The 21,153-nt window shown below is 37.9% G+C and overlaps 1 protein-coding gene across 5 annotated transcripts in view; it reads right to left on the bottom strand.

Annotated features, from left to right (window-relative positions):
- Positions 1–21,153, bottom strand: part of HELZ (helicase with zinc finger) — a 146,220-nt gene that overhangs the window by 86,049 nt on the left and 39,018 nt on the right. For 4 of the 5 annotated variants that reach the window (XM_010856053.1, XM_010856052.1, XM_010856050.1 and 1 more), the window contains 8 exons: positions 19,893–20,017; positions 17,865–17,921; positions 13,161–13,212; positions 11,720–11,795; positions 9,544–9,742; positions 8,974–9,081; positions 7,660–7,957; positions 2,220–2,487 (listed from right to left, as the gene is read on the bottom strand). In XM_010856053.1, coding sequence (XP_010854355.1) covers positions 2,220–2,487; positions 7,660–7,957; positions 8,974–9,081; positions 9,544–9,742; positions 11,720–11,795; positions 13,161–13,212; positions 17,865–17,921; positions 19,893–20,017 — 1,183 coding nt within the window. Of the gene's footprint in view, positions 1–2,219; positions 2,488–7,659; positions 7,958–8,973; positions 9,082–9,543; positions 9,743–11,719; positions 11,796–13,160; positions 13,213–17,864; positions 17,922–19,892; positions 20,018–21,153 lie in introns of those variants that run through there. The other variant, XM_010856054.1, reaches the window with a different exon arrangement.

Below are 21,153 nucleotides of genomic sequence, written 5' to 3'. Positions count from 1 at the left end.
AAGACCCTGATGCTGGGAAAGATTGAAGGCAGGAGGAGAAGGGGACGACAGAGGATGAGATGGTTGGATGGCATCACCGACTCAACGGACATGAGTTTGAGTAAACTCCGGGAGTTGGTGATGGACAGGGAGGCCTGGCGTGCTGCAGTCCGAGGAGTCGCAAAGAGCTGGGCACGACTGAGGAACTGAACTGAACTGAATTGAGAGAGGGAGGAAATCACAGAAGAAAACCTGGAAGCTAGCAGAGTTTGGTTCATGAGGTTTAAGAAAGAAACCATCTCTAACGTAAAAGTACAAGGTAAAGCAGCAAACGTTGATATAAAGGCTGTAACAAGTCACCCAGAAGATGGAGCTCAGATAATTAATGCAGGTGACCGCACCAACCAGCAGACTCTCAGTGTAGATGGAACAGCCTTCTCTCAGAAGGAGACTCTGCCTGGGACTGTAGAGTCAGAGAGAAGTCCATGCCTGGCTTCAAAGAGCAGGCTGAATCTCATTATGGGCTAACGCATTTGATGGCTTTAAGTTGAAGCCAATGTTCACTTATCATTCCAAAAACCCTAAGGCCCTTAAGAATTATGCTAAATCTACTCCACCTATGCTCTATAAATGGGACAACAAAGCCTGAATGATGGCACATATGTTTACAATATAGTTTACTAAATATTTTAAGCCCACTGTTGAGATCTGCTCAGCAAACAGGATTCCTTTCAAAATACTACTGCTCACTGACAATGCACCTGGTCACCCGAGAGGTCTGATGGAGATGAACAACACGACTAATGCTGATCCATTCTGCCAACACAGATCCATTCTAAAGCTCATGGATCAAGGAGTAATTTCGACTTCCAAGTCTCCCTCTTTAAGAAATACATTCTGGGAGGTTAAGGCTGCCATAGACAGTGACTCCTCTGACAGATCTCAGCAAAATAAACTGGAAACCTGTCAAGGATTCACCATCCTGGATGCCATTAAGCAAATTCACGATTCACGGGAAGAGGTCAAAATGTCAGCATCAGTCACAGTCTTGTTGGGATGACTGAGAGGTTGACGACTGATGACTGAGGGGTTCAAGACTTCAGTGGAGGAAGGGGCTGCAGATGTGGCAGTAACAGCAAGGAAAGAAGAAGTGGAGCCTGAAGACATGACTGAACTGCTGCAAACTGTGATAAAACTTTAACAGCTGGGAGTTGCTTTTTATGGACGAGCAAAGAAAGTGGTTTAAGATGGAATCTACACCTGGTGAAGAGGCTGTGAAGACTGTTAAAATGACAACAGAGGATTTAGAATATGACATAAACTCAGCTGATAAAGCAGTGGCAGGGTCTGAGAGGACTAACTCCAATTTTGAAAGTTCTAACTGTGGATAAAATGCTGTCGGAAAGCACTGCATGCTCCAGAGAAATTGTTCATGAAAGGAAGAGTTAACTGATGCAGCAAACTTCACTGTTGCCTTTTAAGAAATGGCCACAGCCACCCGAACCTTCAGCAACCACCACCCTGACCCGTCAGCAGCCATCAGCACTTGACGCAAGACCCCCAGAGCAAAAAAGACGACGACCTGCCAGATGGTCAGCAATTTTTAGCAATAAAGGATTTTTACTTATGATATGTTATTTTTTTTAGACATAATGCTATTTAACTTAATAGCCTACAGAATAGTGTGGGCTAACTACACTAACTCTTATGCGCACTGGGAAACCAACAAATCCACGTGACTGGCGTTACTGCAATATTCACTTTACTGCGGAGGCCTGGAACTGAACCTGCACTCTCTCTGAGGTGTTCCTACACAGTCCAACCCTTACAATTAAAATGTAAGAAACCAGTATGAATTCCCTCGATACGACTCTCATGATTACTTTTCAAAATATGTGGTCTCTTTCAGTTTTTGTACATTTTTCAAAAAATAATCATTGAGTGTTTGCTCTACCACTGAGAGGAAGCTCCTGAAGAGCAAGGACCATGTATGCGCTCATACTCCCAGAACACGCAGAGTCATGTGGAGCGCAAAGAGGCACTGAACACGAGACGCCACGGTGAGCACAGTGCTTGCCTGGAGAGGCTCACGCACAGTGCTAAAGAACAGCTACTGAGTAACAGCCAGTTCACCACCTGACTTCATTAAGGCACCCCTCCTTAATTTAAATATGAACAATACCATCCAAAGGGGAGATTTTGAAAAAGAAAGAAAGAAAAGTGTTTCTAAAGTAACTTACTTGCTGACTTCCTTATACTGGGCTATCTCCTCAATATAAAGAAGGTCATGCAACCGTGACTGATAGTTGGTCTTGGTCAATGATTTGTCTAAAACGGACTGGGTAAACAGCTGGTCAGCAGAGAGAGGAATTTGGTATCTGATAAGAAGGCTCTTCTCCAAATCAGTAGTTTCATTAGGTTCAAAATCTACAATAGTCTTAGAAGAAGAATCCCAACGTTTAGCTGTAGTTACTAGCTGTTGTTTTGCATGCATCAGGTACTCAAGATCTAAACGGAAACAAAAAACACATTTATAAAGGAACACAACATTAAAATTCTCAAGTAATACATTATGCATTTTGGTATGAGAATTTTATATGCTAGAGCTAAAGTTCTTAAAAATGAAACAGTACAAAACCCCATTTGACAGAGTATTTTTCCCACATCAGAAATCTTTTTTTTTTTGGTCTAGATTAACAAAATAACATAAATTGGAATACATGTAAAAAATATTCTTCTCTACCTCAGGCTGGGACACACCAGAAATAGTTATTAACATTTTAAAAATACAGAGCAGAATTTAGAATTTAACTCTTCAGTGAAGAGAAATCTGATCTGCAGAAAGAAAGCATGGTAAATCTTTCATAAGACAAATTTTTATTAGGTGATAATCACTTTTCTCCTCCTACCAGCAATACCTGCCCCATTATAGAAAAAGATTAGAAAACTGTGAGAGGTTAAATCTTGTGTGGTAAAGCACAGTGAAACCCTCTGAAAATCAATCTACAACAAACAAAAACCTTTTGTGTCTTTTTCCCACATTAAACTGCACATTAAATCATGGTATAATGTACTATTCAAATGCCATTTCAGAAAAATCCAGTTTAGTCTCAGTTAAATTGCACGGTGACTAGGGCACAATGTAAAAATGAACGGCTGTTCGAGGTCGCCAGCTCTAGGGAGAATGCAGCACAGGGCAAGATGTGTCGCAAGGTAACTCTGAGCCTGTCAGGCTCCCTGTGTGTGCGTCTCAGCCGTCTGCTGGGTGGGACGCAGACACCTTCACTGTGAAACCTGACCAACTCACTGGGCTAAGACCCAGTTTTTATATAATATAATTGGAAAGATGGTCTTGCAACTTATTAAAATTTCAGGAAGAAATAATAACAAGTTTAAACAGAGATTAGTCTCCAAAGTACAAAGTTAACCTGTGCTATCTATGAAATGACAGCAGACTGTATAATTGTCTTGTATTGCTTAGTGAGAGCTTTTACTATATTAAAATGCTATATATAAATTATAAACATGTAAGTATAATCCTCCTCCAAGAGAAATTTCTCAATATTAGAAAATAGTTCATCCTAATTATCTTTAAAGATTAAAATGGAAAAGTCCTAATTTCTAGTCTCTGTTCCTTGGAACCAAGTTTTCTTATTCACCAAACAGCGACATAAACACTAGTATAACCATCAGGATACAAAGATGGTTTTCTCATGGAAATTTTGCATTTTAAAAATACTCTGGAAGAGACAATGACGGTCAGTTTTTGCAATAGCCTCAAAAGCAAAAGTTTCATAAAGTAAACTAACTGCATTTTCATCCTAAATCACTCTAATATTGGGCCTTTCCTACTCATTCATTAGAGCACAGCTATAAAAGATATTTAAATTATACAAATGCCAACATTCCTAAAACAAGACTATTCCATGTCACTAAAGATCAAATACTAAAGATCAAATACTATTAACCAAATAGCAATAATGTACTTACTTTTCTTCCTTAATCAAAAGTCAAAAGGAGAAATACAAATGGCACAGTGACAACCCAAATAACCAGCCCTCAAAAAAAACAAACTAAACTCTGCGTAGTGCTGAGCAATTCAGTATATAATAAAAGGATGTGTATTCTTTTGGCATAGGGAAATTATACTTCATAAATTTATTTTAAATAAGGAATGGATTCAGACTATGCCTATATCAATATTATATTCCCATTCTTTAAAAAGTCACTATTCTTCACATTTAAGTAACTAGGATAAAAACAAAACTAAAATGGTACAACTTTCCTCTAAAAAAAACTTTTTGTATTACCTATTTAATATATAAAGCAAATTATACAGAAAATCATTCCACCCTGGGCTAAAAGTATTCAGGCTTTTTGGTAAAAGTGCCGTGAGAAATAGTATTTGTTTTTCTCATTTTATCTATTTAGTGCCATGATTTTATGAAATTTTTAAAATGAGTATCTTCAGCAGGAAGATACAAGAATTTCAAAACAAATCCAAAACAATGTTAACTTTTATTCCCTCTTTTTACTAACTGTAAATACAATACAGAAGAGAGGAGAACTAGGGAAGCAGAAAGAACAATCTTGAGAAAATCCTTGCGTGCCGGCATCAGATAAAGTCCACAAACAATGGATCTCGGCCATTAACTCAGGTGTCCAATATGAGCCGGGCCAGCGACTACTGAGGAATCTCCTGCAAGAACCACTTCTGTTTCCCTAGTCATGTTGGTCTTAAAACAAAATTCTGCCTCCAGTCCTCTCAGCAGTAAAAAGCTTCTTTAAATTAAACTTGTTTAATTTCCATTTAATGACCTTTAAAGGCCATTAGGTACTAAGAGCTCCTCTTCAAACAGGAAGAAGCTGAGGCTCCCTCTGGGGACTCTGGACACAACCACTCCTGGGGCTCATTTCATCCCATGTGCACACACACGCACACCTGCCAACATCTAACCCAGGTGTGTGCAGCACCCAGGGGGGCCTGAACCAGTTCATTCTCGATAATTAAGTACTTTTCTTCAATCTGCTGCTGCTGCGGCGCTTCAGTCGTGTCCGACTCTGTGCGGCCCCACAGACGGCAGTCCACCAGGCTCCGCCGTCCCTGGGATTCTCCAGGCAAGAACACTGAAGTGGGTTGCCATTTCCTTCTCCAATGCATGAAAAGTGAAGAGTGAAAGTGAAGTCACTCAGTCATGTCCGACTCGATGCGACCCCATGGACTGCAGCCTACCAGGCTCCTCCACCCATGGGATTTTCCAGGCAAGAGTACTGGAGTGGGTTGCCATTGCCTTCTCCGTTTCTTTAATCTAGATCGGGCTAAAAAAAAGAAAGCAATTCTGGGAAGATGAAACGTGAACAGGTTAGAATCAATATTCATAAAATCACTTAGGAAGAGTTTAATGCTGCCTTATTAACCAACTTCTATAATAATACACCTGAAATCCTGACAAATTATAAACCTATGGAACTTGTTACCCTGAGATATGATGGGTAGAAGCTACACAAGTATTTTAAGAGAAATTCGTAAGAAAAACTTAAAGATAGTTAGAACATACCTAATTTCCTGAAGATAACATAAGGGAAGAACTGCTACTATCAAAAATAGAATTCAAGGCTGGAGTCAACCAGTGGGACGCAAGATTTGCTACCCAACTTCCCTCACCCCTCTGATTACTGTGAACAGCAAATGCTCTCATTTCAGCCGTATAGTTACTATTCTAATAAAGTATCCAAAGGGTTGGTCCGTTTTCTCTTGAAGTATGTAGTACAGCAGACTTGCAAAATTATCCTTAACAAAACCTGGACAGTGGGTAAGATAAGAAGTAAGGAGGAAAAAATCCAGAGTTCTTTGCACTCAGCACAAGGGGTGAAGGGGTTTAACATAAATGCATGTTAAACGTGGAATTTATTAAAAACAAGTATATTTATCTAGTTCTTAAAAAGAATGAGATGAAATGATTCCTAATTCCAGAACCGGACACAACACTCTTCGTTAGAAAACATCTGGGTCTGTGGCTTTAATAAAACAAAATCCCAAAGGAAACCCACACTAGGATTTCAGCTATCCTTTCCAACATCATTCCTTTCACTAAGACAGCTACACAGAGGTAAGATGAACATTTCTTAGCTTATGTATGTTGTCTGTTCTCTTAATGAGGCTAATGAAAAGTTAAAACAGTGGAGTAACAACACAGGAGCACCTCACACTTTTTACATGCTTCTACTCAGTTATATTTAGTATTTATTGACAATTAAACTATTTTGAAATCTATTTTTCTATTAATTTTCCTACAGTTTTAAATTTTAAAATTTATTTTTAATTATTTTTAATAATTTTAAAATCTATTTTTATATTAAATTTCCTATAATTTTCTATTATATATTTATATATGTATAATTATGTGTGTGTGTATATTATATATATAAACATGTCTTTAATTTACCAACAACTTTGACAGCTGGAGATAATTTTTAAGACATACTAACTTTTAATGCTAATGTTAATATATATTGCTAGACTGAAAGTAATGAATAATATCAAGTTTTCAAATTTAAATGTAAGAATTAATTTCCAACATATAGCTTCCAGATATTCAAAGCAGAATTCCAAATCAATTTTGTTAAGCAAAAATCTTTCATTACTTAAAGTTGAGGTATAAAGTGTATAAAACAGTTTGTGTTCTAAGCAAGGGGAAAAGTCACTAACTTTCTTTTTCTGTAAATGTCCTTTTCCACAAATTTGTGAGAAGCACATCTTTAACCACTCCCCTCCACAAATTTTTTTTAATTCATATGGGGCTTCCCTGGTGGCTCAGCAGTAAAGAATCCACCTGCAATGCAGAAGATGTGGGTTCAATCCCTGAGTCAGGAAGATCCCCTGGAAAAGGAAATGGCCACCCACTCCAGGATTCATGCCTGGGAAATCCCCAGACAGAGGAGCCTGGGGGGCTACGGTCCACAGGATCTCAAAAAGTCAGACACGACTTAGTGACTAAACCACCACCAAATCCAACCAAGAGCCAAAGAAATGTAGACTAACACGCCCTTCCCTTATCCAGCTGGATCTTGGCATAAAATTTAAGTTGAGGCAGTAATAGACAATTTACACAGTAATTCATCATCTCCACAGGTGCCTACATATTGAAACCAGGACCTCTTCCCAAGACTACGAAGCAGATCCTAGTAAAGGCACCTTGGTCTCCTTTATACTAGTGAAATCAACTTATGAAAGCTAGTATTTAGGACTTTTCTTCCACAGGTAATGTACTACTATGAACAAAGTTAACTGGACCGTCAGTAGAACATGGAAATAGACACTGTAGGTGTATTCACAATTACCATTAAAATTATATTCTACCCAAATTAATACTGAAAGGTTTTACTGTGCTGAATAAAATCAACCAATGAAGTTGGCAGACCAAAAAGAGACCTGATCACCTACTCATACCAGTCTGGGGAACCTCAAAGCAAGCTTTGCCTGATGACTGTATAAAGTGACCAGGGTATAATGCAAACATTCTAATTCCATCACACAGTCAATGAGTCAAAGAACTTGGGATCTTTTTCCTTCCTATTCCCTTCCTATCCATGGAATATTTAGGGGCCAATACATATCTTTTAATGTTGTTATAGTGCCTTTTAATACATAGTATCAGGGGGAAAAAGTCTAAATATTACCTTCTGTAGAAGCTGCATCAATCATTACTCTTTGCATGAGTACTGGTTCCAATCCAAAGTCGAAAACTATGGTTTGGCGAAAAGTTCCAAATATTTCTGTGTTAAATGCTATCCCGACTTTATACACGTAATGATCTAATCCATTTGGGGCCATCTTCCCTCCTATCCATTCTTGACAGTTTTCTGGGACTTCTTGTGATACCTGGGTAGTACTATCTCCGGCAGATATTGCAATGATACTAAAATGAGGACGATGAGCATCATAAAGCAATGCTACACGACACAGCATTCTTGCAGGCTACAAGGAAGTTAAAATAATTCATTGAGTACAAGGGGTTGAAAAATCCAGTTGTAATTGGGCTCTTCAATGAAAATATTTCCATAAGGGACTTTTACTTTCCCATGCTTCTAAGATACTATATTAAAAACACAAATTGTACTCATAAGCCATTTAAGAAAAAAAATCAGAATGGTTAAAAAAAATCGTTTGTTAAAATGATATATTTATGATGTCAATTATATCTCAATAAGGTTGCCATTTCTAAAAACGATATATTCACACCACATTTCTAGCCTCCCTGCTTTCTGCGATACATTCATCCTTCACTGTGTCAAACGCTTTCACCCTGTACCACCATCACCTCCAATTTTCCATCCCTTGGCCTCAAGTAAAAAGTCTTCACAGGAGAGCAATTACTTCTGAAAGCACTTGATCGGGTTCACGGCTGAAGCCAAATGTTCCCAGACTTTTCATCCCAAGATACAGATGGTACAGTGGAGGAAACATTACAAAAAAGTACACAAAACTTTTCCACTGCACATATTAACAGAAATTGTTTACTTTGCTTCATTCTTAAACTTTAAACATTATAATTCAAGATAGGAAGCACTGCAGAAAATGCCTCAAATAAAAAATCTGTTATCACAGAGTTTGTGATTTCACAAAATCAAAAATAAAAACAAGTTGTTGTTTCAATAGTTTAGAACTGCCAGATTAAACAGTTCAACTTTTAAATACTTAACTACAAGCCATGAACCCCATCCTACGTTTCAAGTTTGGAAGACAACATGTCAAATATATCTTCATCAAATAAATAAATAAGCAAGTATCTCAGTATCTACAAAGATTTTATCTCAAAAATCTCAAAAAATATATATATATAACCTTGATGATCAAAATACAGAAATACACTTTATTATAATATAGAACCTACATAATTTTCAATGCTCTTTCAATATACACATTTAAAGGTCCATAAAACTCTAAGAAAATGGAAAGCAATTCACACTGCTTAACTGTCACAAAGCTCATACCTTACAGGTGAGAGCGAAGGTCCAGGTCTGGTGGGACTTTTTGGTGTTGACGGTGACTGACAGACCGGGGTCATGCTCCACCTTCACTCCTTCCACACACTCACTGAGCTGAAAGCAGAGAGCAAGTCCCGTTATGCTCTCATTCCTAAGAACACAGACGCTTTGGCATGGTAAATAAATGTCAACGGTAAAGATGCTGATGGAACTGTTTACAAAGCAAGGTACTTTATACATTAATTCTCAGTTATTTTTATAAGTACAAAATAAAATAAAGCTAAACTAAGAGACATAAGAAAACTAACAATAACAACAACAACAAAATGGCAGTAAAAACTCCCTGAATGAAGACAAGTTAATATAATTCCTGCAAGTCTCCAAACAAATGGCTTAGTTCTGCTCTTTATTTTAGTAAATGGGTCTACTTTTGCTACCAAAACACTTTATCAAGAATCAAGTGTTTCATAGAGGATAGGGATATAAACCAATACACAGCATGAAATAAAGTCAAGATTCAAACAAGGTCACTGTTTAAAACAAACAAACAAAAAAAATGCAGTTTATTTTCCTCACCACTTTCTCAGGAGATAATGAATTCATCCACTTTTCTATCAAGGTTTCCATGTAACTGCCTGAGAGCTGTTTATTCTCATTTTGCTGTTTCAATTTTATCAACCGTGAAGCATATCTTTTCTGCCATTCTGCTAGTTCTTCCTGGGAATGTGCTGAAGTACACTGCGCACCATACCTACAGATTCCTTGCTCTAAAAATCTAAGTAGAACAGGAAAGACTGTTTTATCATATACTTTGTTGGACCATTTAAAAGATAAACTTCCAGCATTTGCCCTCCGTCTCTTCAATAACAAAAACAAAACTTCATCTCCTGAAAGGGTTTGTTTATCACAGAGGAGGAAGAAGAGGTTAGAGAACATTCACAACAGTTAATGAAGCAGCAACCCCTCTCCCACCAACATGCACTGACCTCTTTCTCTGGAATAAGGGGCGACAAAGCAGAACATGTTCATAACCATCCCCACCCACAAAAATGGGCATTGAAAAGGTAGGCTCCTTCGTGATAAAACAACTCTCTTAGACAATTCCTCCTAGAGCAGTTTCTCTAAAGCAACACTGACATCGAGTGGATTAGTTTGTCAAGCACAGGTATGCCCTACTTCCTAAACTGAAAGGACCTACAGAAAATTTTCCACATCCTAGGAATTTTGTTCTGGAAAAAAATAAAATATGTCACTGAATTAACATTTCAAGACTTCTACGTTTCACCTTCAAATGTAATCCCTTCACTCTTCTCTACATTACTATTACCTATATTTCACTGAAAATACTGGACTATATTAATTTGCTTTAAGTTTTAAATAAATTAAGAATAAAAGTTTTATATAAGAATCTTAATTATTTCAATAGATTAAGTTCTTCAATGGGTAAATTCACAAATGTCCATTTTAAAGGATATATAGTTAATGATTTCTCAACATTTATGACTCAGAAAATTCAACTGACAATTTGATGGTCAAAACAGATAAAAATGCAAGACTGATCAGTAACTTTAAGTCTAAAATACTCTATGAAATAAGAGATCCAGCCAGTTTTTAAACAATTGAAACATTACAAAATTAATGAAAGATCTTCTGAAAGAAAAAAAATGAAAATCAAGTTATAAATAGCAATGGGTTAAAAAGGATGCTATGTTTTAGATAATTTTTCAATTGGAAAAATATGGACATTACAAAATACAAAATGAACCATCAAGTGGCTCATCCTACTTGAAAAGACAAGTGTGTTTAAAGCTTTTTTTTGATGATACACAAAGTATTTGAACTTAAAGTATGCTATTAAGTTCTCATATGCTTCATATAAGACATTTAAAATCATGCATTTTTTTCTCTTTAGTATATCTTAATGAGCCAAATATTTGTTTTCCTATTGCTTTAAATTATTTCCCTAAAGATGGAAGGCTTGATACTCTATCTGGACTACAAAATTTCTTATATGTCCTTTGCATCAGATTGTGTCCTACCTCTCTGCCACCAGAATCTTCAAATTTACCTCTCAGTTTCTTTATTTCTACTATAAAATCAAAACTACATATCAAATTTCCTTCATTATCAAAAGTAATCTAGAGTAATTAGAACTTGTATCTAAAAAACCACTAGTCACTAGTTCTTATAAAAAGAACCTTCTGATGTGACTTTAATAATTCTACCTTAACATACAATCACTAAATTTTGAAAGGTTAGCCCTTCAAATATAAACTACTCATAAATTCTATATAAGATTATGTGAAGGTAATAGATTTTCTTTTTTCTTAGAAAAGTTATCAAAATAATTCAACATTTATCTATTTTATGCTCTATTTCAGTTTATATAAGGTAACTTCAGTTTAAATCATCATAATTTAGGTTAGGCAAATTTCACATAAACAAGAGACCAGTAATTAAGTCATATTATTCCAACTGGTATGACAAAAGTCTTAACAATTTCCATTTAGATCATTGTTCTTTATAATTAAAAGAAGGATCATCAATATGGTTTTGATTTTTATTATTTAATGATAATGACCATTATGGCTTCTGTTTCAAACTGAAAATAAACCATTTTACTCAATCATTATACTTCTTCCTTCACTTCCTTTATCTTCTTTAAATTTGAATTATTTTCAAAAAGTGAAGGAAAATTAACTATCCTTTGAATAAAGATATGTCATTGGTTTAAAAAAAAAATTCACGTTACCTTTTACACAAAGTATATTCCTCGCTGCTTGTGATTCCCCTAGGTGGTGGGCGGAAATGCCAACCATTACAAGATCCTAGAGAGTAATCAGGATATAGTCTTATCATTTGAGGCTTGCTGATAATTCTGATATTTAATGTGTAAGAAATACTATTAACCCTCCATACACATCATCTCAGATGATGTAAAATGAACATGACATGCTTGTCTCTACCAAAAAGAGTAATTCACCAATCAAATGGATTAAATCAGTTAGCCACATGAAACTTAGAAACCACTGAAGGAGCAGTTACACAACCGCTAAAACAAGTCAGTGACCCTTACTCTATCCCAGCAACCGGTGGACATACTCCAAGTGCAGTCTCTCCCCTGGCACCTAAAGGGGGATGTGTTGGCATGCTTGTCACGTCTTAGGTATGAGTTACATCTCTATTAGGAACTACTTCCAGAATCAGAAAATTATGGTCTCCTGGGAAGAGGAAATTTTGTAAAACAAATTCCAGTCCTGTATATGGAATACGTTCCACATTGCCATCCATGTTCCTTAGGGGGTGTCTGACACGTGTCGCTGCATAAAGTAATCCTTTTTTAACAATTAAAGTTCATAAAGGTGAATTCTGAGATAGGAGCTAAAAATAACACGTGTTTACTTCTGAATACAGTGAATTTTGATGCATTCAGATAAAAGGTTCCAAATAATCCAATGGAAACAAAGTGTCCAAGAAAAAAGGCTGGAGCCATCAAGGCTCAACAGCAGCAAGCCTCCAGGACCTTGAGGCCATTTCCTGCCTCCTCACAAGTCACTGTGCCCAGCCCACACCGCCGGACAAAATCCACTGAGCCAGACTGAGCTTAAAGCTATGAGTCATCCCTTTACTGTATGCGTGACTGGGAAATTACTGAACCTTAACAAACATCAGTTTCATCACCTATCAAAAAGATGGAGAAGGGCTCTAATAACTCAGTACTTGTTTTGTGAAAGCCACTGAACAGCAGACGTCACTGAGCAAACACTCAGTGAGTGCTGGCCTCTCTCCACCTTCCTCTGGGAAGAGAAGAGGAGCCCACGGACCTTACTACTGGCAGGACCATTTCCAGAAAGTAGTAACTGCACCAGCATGTGACAGAGCGTGAGAAAGGAGAAAAGATCTCCCTCCACAGATTGCTAAGAATGAGGTTTTAATTTAGAACTACATATACGGTGGAAAAGAGATGAACAGATGACTTCCGCAATTACCTCCCGCCTCCATTCCTCTATTATTCTATGAATAGGGGTTAGGGAAAAAATTGCTTTCATCCACATTTCTTAAATGAAACTTTTATATTCTCTTCTATGCTTCCACTAACCTGTACTACAACTCAGAAATGCCCTCCCATTAATCAACAAGAAGCAACGCCCAATGCAATTATAGCTGCAGAGGTTGCACAGTTGAGTACTTACCCTCCTCTAAGTCTTCCACATGATATCCAGAGAGGACGTTACTAGTTGCTGTCTGCAAGTTTTCAAATGAAAGAAATTTTTATATAAGAAATAACTAGCTGATTTGAATTAAACTTGGAAAATTTCAACATTTTAAAAAGCTTGAGATGGAATATTTAGAAACTTAATAAACACTAATATTACAAGTGGTATTTTTTGCTCTTTGCGCTATGGTTCCACATTTAAATATGGAAAAGAAGTAACTGTGTGGCCCACATTAAGGAAACCGATAAAAACTCCCTACATAACAATTACCTGTGGGCAAAAGCAGCCTTGGTCCCCAGCCCTGAGCCCCAGGGAGCAGCACCCTCCCCTGTTGTGTGCACGGCTCTCTCTTCTAACATCTGGAGCAGGGCCAGTCGGGGCGGCATCACACCCACCCCTACCCCCCCTCCATCAAGTCCAGTACCACCGCTCACTGCCTGAAATCAGCCGTTCTCCCACAGCAGAGGCCGTGGCTGAGGACCTACTCACTCTGATTTCCTCTAATGCAGACAAGTCCTCCATCTGCCCCTTTGGCTTTTACTTTAAGTAAGCTCCGTCTAATCAAGGCTATGGTTTTCCCTGTGGTCATGTATGGATGTGAGAGTTGGACTGTGAAGAAGGCTGAGCACCAAAGAATTGATGATTTTGAACTATGGTGTTGGAGAAGACTCTTGAGAGTCCCTTGGACTGCAAGGAGATCCAACCAGTCCATTCTGAAGGAGATCAGCCCTGGGATTTCTTTGGAAGGAATGTAAAGCTGAAACTCCAGTACTTTGGCCACCTCGTGCAAAGAGTTGACTCATTGGAAAAGACTCTGATGCTGGGAGGGATTGGGGGCAAGAGGAGAAGGGGACGGCAGAGGATGAGATGGCTGGATGGCATCACTGACTCGATGGACGTGAGTCTGAGTGAACTCCGGGAGTTGGTGATGGACAGGGAGGCCTGGCGTGCTGCGATTCATGGGGTCACGAAGAGTCGGACATGACTGAGCGACTGAACTGAACTGAAGTAAGCTCCACATCCCCAATTTCAACTGAGTGCCAGCTAAAGCATTTTCACTTAACGACTCTATAGCATTTTACCTGCTGGGTCCCTGTCAGCCACATACAGATCCACTGTTAACAGCCTACAACTAACTGCCTGTCTGCATTCCTGTGCCTCAGAGCATCTGGCACATAATGGATGCCCAGTAAATCTGGATGGCTGGATAGATGGGTGGATGGAAGGGTGGGTAGATGGATGGGTAACTACCCAAGCACTTCAAACTGTAGTATGTCTAAAATAAAACTCATCAACTTTAATTTCAAATCTCATCATCCTTCAGCGCTCCTTGTCTCAAGTTAATGGATTCACCTTCCCCAAAAAGAGCCAGACTGAAATCCTGAAAGACATCTTGAACCGTCCCTTTTCTGTTCTGCTCTGAAAAGTGAAAGTGAAAGTGAAGTCGCTCTTTTGTGTCTGATTCTTTGGGACCCCACGGACTGTAGACTACCAGGCTGCTCTGTCCAAAGGATTTTCCAGGCAATAGTCCTGGAGTGGACTGCCATTTCCTTCTCCAGGGGATCTTCCCAACCCAGGGATCGAACCCGGGTCTCCCGCATTATAGACAGATGCTTTACTGTCTGAGCCACCAGGGAAGTCCTGTTCTGCTCTGAGTAGTCTCCAAATCTTGCCCAGCAAGGTCCAGAATGTCTCTCACGTCTATCTCATACTCGACCCCACTGCCACTGCCCTGTAAGCGCCTCATTCTGCTTGTCTCATCTGCCCCAAAGCTGCCTGACGGCCAACTTAGTATTAGTAGCAAGGCACTTTTGGGTCTGCCCTCAGCTGCCTCCATCCTTTAACCGCAATTCTCACACTCTAGCCTCCCTGGTTTCCCACAGGGTGTCTATCTCCCCTCTCCCTGCTTGTTCTTCTGGTACAGCACTTACTGACCACAGGTAGCCCTGTGGGTACATTAGCTATGCACATCTTGGGTTGGCCCTTCAGACTGTTTTCCATGGCTCTCTCAGCTTTCCAAAACCCACAGACCCGTGAACAGCACAGCACTCAGTAAATGCTGAACTGAATCACAAGGAGGAAACAGTACCCCAAGACGAAATTTGGAATGTTTTGTATCATAGAAAGAATGTCATAAATGCTAATTGGATATAACTGAAGCAATATCACCGTAATTTACAAGTTACTGATTAAATTGGACCCTTTTGAGGCTGGGCTGGAACTAAACCAGGAAAAAGCTTTCTGATTCTCAAACTACTTACTAAATAGTTTTTGAAGACAACTCAATTTTTTTCGTAAAACAAGGACCAAGTTTAAGACTATGTAGAAGCTAGCAAATAAATCAGGACATAATTATTCACATTATAAACACTCTATACCCACCAAAAAGATGTATTAAATGATCCTTTAACATTCTATAAGCAAGACCTAAATGGTACAGTCCCATACTAGCCCTTAAAATATGATTCCAATTACACAGAATTTATAAAAGAGCTAAAAACTCACTTCAAGTATGAATTGAAAGTATCTCCTCTAAAAAAAATTTATCAAAATAAATTTACCAAATACGCAAGAAAAACTGGAGGAAGATGTTTGAGTGATGAGATAAAGCTTAAAGCATCTGTAACTGCTGAAAGGGAAAGACACGCGTATATCTGTGAGTCTGTGTCTGCAACAGCCTGCAGCGGCAGGAGATGCCTGTGCCGACACTGTTGCTCTCAGCCTGGAGCGGGGAGCGGGGAGGGGTGCCGGTGAACTGCCCACCCTCATCAGAAGAGCCGGTAAGAATAAGAAAATCGGCCACTGTGGCTTTTAGGTTCCAACGTATTGTACTTTTGAAAACACCCTTTTTATATGCTCAGACCCCAAGACAGAAAGGCAACATCAAGAAGGTCTTTACTGAGACCTTCAGGGAAAGCAGACACATTTCACATTGCTAGAATTCTTATAATCTTATAATCAAATATTGATTTGGTATTGAAATTTCTCTGAAGAATATGTATTGTCTCTCTGTTTTCATTAGTCAGTCTTTAGTTTCATGTCTTTATTCTAATCCACTAGCACTTACAGGTTAAATATCAGCTCAGCCCAATCTTTAAATAACAAACTGTTGCTATTTTTAAGTATATCAAGTGTAATTATAAATAAGAGTAACACTGTTAGCTTTTTCTAGATGGATTTTTTTTTATTAGTACCAGTTCACTAACCAAAAATACTACTACTCTGGTTACACAGAAATTATAAACAAAACTTAAGTCACTTATTCCAAAAGTATGGTAACAAAATGAGAGTCAAATAATATTTGTAACCTTATACAGAACAGGATTATAAATATCAAAAATAAAACTTTACATATATTTGTGTATGATTATCAGATGTAAAGCTGCTAATTCAATTAAGGTAATAAGAGAGAAGAACAAGGCCAAGAATCTTAAAACGAAAATCATCTTATTTTATGTTTTCATTTTAAAAGTCTAAAACACTTATAATTGTCTTATTTTACTTCTTAGAAATTAAAAAGACTACATAAATACCAGAGGGAAATGGCTCTGAAGTTAGAGCTTATTGATTTTCAGTTAATTCATAATAAGACTAAGAAAATAATATATTTTAAAATCCTACTGAATTGTAGCAAAACAGTACCTTTATCCAGCTTATGTACCTCACGATGACTGTCTTCTTTGCATACTTATTTGTTGCTATGAACTGTAATGCATTATGATATCTGAAGTGTGAATGTAACCTACAGGAGGAGGTCAAGGTTTACACCTGGGTGCTCTTCTCATCCTCTCAGCCTGACGGGAACGCCCTTCACCTCACTCTCCAGGACACAGCACTTTATTAATTCTCAACTGAGCTTAAGTGTCTCATCCCCTCACTACCATTCCAGTTATTTTCCATCACAGAAAGCTCACCCCATGTACCTCAATGTGAATTACACCTATACCTGTGTTTAATTAATTAATTTATTGTCTATTTCCTCCCCAAGACTTTAACCTCCCCAAGGACAAGGACCACAAGTATCTCGTTCAGGGCTGTATCCACAGCACCAAGCATAATACCTAGCATATAGTAGGTACCAGTTTTTAAATAAAAAAGCCAATCAGTCAGTCAGTTTACATGGATTTCCATTTATGATAAAAGCTGACAAAAACAGCTATTTTTAAAATAAGACAAAAAATAAAACGAGACAGCTAAGTAAAAATACATTTACATGACTGTATGAGGAACAGAAATTTGAGACTTACAAATCCACGGGCCTTTTACACGCCCTGCTGTCCCTGGCCTTCAACTCATCACCAGAGCACATTTTTGTTCACCATTTACCCTGTTACACATTATTCCCATCACCTAAACTCACTCCATAAAAACATCACAGACTTTTATTAGTTACTTAGAAAATATTTTCTAATAGCCAGATTAGTGAAAAACCAAAATTTCCCAATCACCTCTCCATTTATTGGACAGAGACAGCTAAAAAGAATTAGGGACAAAACAGGCACCTTGCGAGGAAGCAAAGCCCCTAGGATGGGAGTGAGCCTGGCCACAGAAAGGCTAACAGCTTCCCTACCCACTGGTAAAGCCTCTGATGCCCAGTGACCACCCACATCTTAATACCGAACACGTGCCATTCAGAATAAGTCAAACTCTGCCCAAAGAGATCGGCTGAAATAGTCTTACCTCTGTTTCTTTGAGAAGTGTTTTTAGTCTTGTCAAATCTTTTGTTACCATCCCATTCTGAAAGGGCAAATGAAAAAGGGGGAAACCAAGCGGCATATTAGTTTTTTACTCTGAACTTGACTCTTTGGCTATTTCTAAGGTTTACCCATAAAAAGAAAACTAATGCTATGCTCCTCTCCTATCCTTATTACTATTAGAGGTGACAGCAAAGCCAACCCTCTATGTGGGAAGTTAGAAAGATGAACCAGACAAAACATACAGTATGCCCTAAAACACTGTATTCATCTTGTAAGAATTTAAGATTAATTCAATAACATTAACAATGAGTATCACTCAAAGTAGGATTAAAAAAAAAAAAAAACAAACTTCAACTTTTTAAAACTCCTTTTCCTAAACCAAACACGTGAACTTGGTTACTTATGATTCAGATTCACATACGATGATCACACTACTACAGACGGTTCATTAAAGCTGCTGAAGGAAAACATAAAACATGAGCTCTTGAGAAATTCAAATTTCACTTGAGATTTGAAAGCAAATTGCTTCTTAATTTTTAATTTAAAAATCCAACAGGTAAAAAAAAAAAAAAAAAAATCCAACAGGTAAAACACTGTAATATGCTCAATTTAAATAGAAAAGATCCTTAAAGATAGAATTATCTAAATAATAAAGAAGAGAAATATTCTTTATCACCTATTTAGAACTAAATACCCATACAAGACTCTTGAGAGTCCCTGGGACTGCAACGAGATCCAACCAGTCCATCCTAAAGGAGATCAGTCCTGGGTGTTCATGAGAAGGACTGATGCTAAAGCTGAAACTCCAATACTTTGGTCACCTCATGGGAAGAGCTGACTCATTGGAAAAGACTCTGATGCTGGGAGGGATTGGGGGCAGGAGGAGAAGGAGACAACAAAGGATGAGATGGTTGGATGGCATTACCGACTCGATGGACATGAGTTTGGGTAAACTCCAGGAGTTGGTGATGGACAGGGAGGCCTGGCGTGCTGCGATTCATGGGGTCGCAAAGAGTCGGACATGACTGAGCGACTGAACTGACCCATACAATTTTGCTATAATTAATAAGATACCTTAGCTTTTATGTTCATTTGTTAAGATGGTGAAATAAAAAGATACTATTAAACCTACTAAACAATTTACTGCACAATAATTCCTTAGAAAATAACTAAATTAGCCCCCGAGATGGGTCATTATATTACACTCAACAATATACAAAGTACTTTCCTGATTTCCTTCTTTTTCACCAGATGTATATTTATTTGCAGTGAGAACACAACTTTGCTCCAGGTTTCCACAGTTTATGATAATTCAGAATATAGAGAACTCAGGCTGTATAACAAAGTATACATATGTTGTTTTTTTTTACTTTCACCATCTTTCATTATGACTCAAAAAGTATCAGTTTTGTAACAGTTACCAACTGGTGAAAAAAGTCATAACATATCTTTTCTTCCAATTTCTATAGATTGCCAACTCTAAAGTTCAAAAAAGGAAGTCTTTCCATTAAGTCATCCGAAAACAAATAGACAAAAACTCTAGAAAATTTAATAGAGCATACAAAAATGTATCCCAAGGTCTGAATAGAACGAGATAACTTCATCAGAGCAGCCATGAATATGAACATCATCAGAAAGAAAAGTAATTATTACTTAGTTTAGATAAATTTAAGCACTTTATATACAATAAATGACTAAATTTAAGAAACCTATAAGATCATATATCCACAGAAGCATTTTAAAACTCAAAAATACCTTCAGGCTCTGTTAAATTATACCTTTAAAGAAAATCAGTTATTCTATAGTTTCAAAGCTTTAAAAATTATCTCTTAATCACAAATGACATTAATACAAGAATCCAATGCTTAAATATGAGTATGTTGAAAAGAAGTAAGTAGCTACTCATAAACTTTGATTTCTGACAGAACCTACAGGATGCAGGTAATACACCTAAGAAGTCCAAGGGGTGAACACATTTTTGGACATTCAAATCTAGAACCAGTCAACATACCAGGGACTCTCCTGTCAGTGACTTGGCAAGAATGTGGGATACAGGCTGGAGCTTTCCTTTAAGCTGCATGCAGCAAAGCACTGCCTGAAAGGCGCCATCTCCCTTGGCCAGTCCTTCTCCCAGCACTGTCATGAAAGAAAAGCCATCATTAACCACGTGACATTCAAAACACATTTTTCTTAATTTTATTATTAGCACACCATCCTAGGCATGGCTTCTTTTTTTTAATTGGACTATGGTTACTTTACTCCGCTGTGTCAGTTTCTGCTCTACAGCGAAGTAAACCAGCCATACATCAACTTACACCTGCTGTTTTGGATTTCCTTCCCACTGAGGTCACCACAGAGTACCCAGTAGTTTCCTGCTCTAGAGCAGGTTCTCGCTAGTTATCTGTCTTATACACGGTAGTGCATACATCAAACTCCACTCTTCCAATTCACCCCTCCCTTTCCCTCCTGGTATCCATTACATTTGTTTTCTACATCTGTGCCTTTATTTCTGTTTTGCAATAAGATCATTTTTACCATTTTTCTAGATTCCACAAATATGTGTTAACGTGTATTTTTCTCTTTCTGACTTACTTCACCCTGTATTGACAGACACTAGGTCCATCTACATCTCTACAAATGACATGGTTTTCTTCTTTTTTATGGCTGAATAATATTTAATTTTTAGAAGTAACACCCCCAAAAGATGTCCTTTTCATTATAGGGGACTGGAATGCAAAAGTAGGAAGTCAAGAAACACCTGGGATAACAGGCAAATTTGGCCTTGGAATATGGAATGAAGCAGGGCAAAGGCTAACAGAGTTCTGCCAAGATAACGCACTGGTCATAGCAAACACCCTCTTCCAAGAACACAAGAGAAGACTCTACACATGGGCATCACCAGATGGTCAACACTGAAATCAGACTGATTACATTCTTTGCAGCCAAAGATGGAGAAGCTCTATACAGTCAGCAAAAACAAGACTGGGAGCTGACTGTGGATCAGATCATGAACTCCTTATTGCCAAATTCAGACTTAAATTGAAGAAAGTAGGGAAAACCACTAGACCATTCAGGTATGACCTGAATCAAATTCCTTATGATTATACAGTAGAAGTGAGAAATAGATTTAAGGGACTAGATCTGATAGATAGAGTGCCTGATGAACTATGGACAGAGGTTCGTGACATTGTACAGGAGACAGGGATCAAGACCATCCCCATGGAAATGAAATGCAAAAAAGCAAAATGGCTGTCTGGGGAGGCCTTACAAAT

This window comes from Bison bison, unplaced genomic scaffold (assembly GCF_000754665.1).
Source record: "Bison bison bison isolate TAMUID 2011002044 unplaced genomic scaffold, Bison_UMD1.0 scf7180017864371, whole genome shotgun sequence".
In the NCBI taxonomy this organism is placed as follows: domain Eukaryota; kingdom Metazoa; phylum Chordata; class Mammalia; order Artiodactyla; family Bovidae; genus Bison; species Bison bison.
This window is presented reverse-complemented; position numbering and strand designations above follow the sequence as displayed.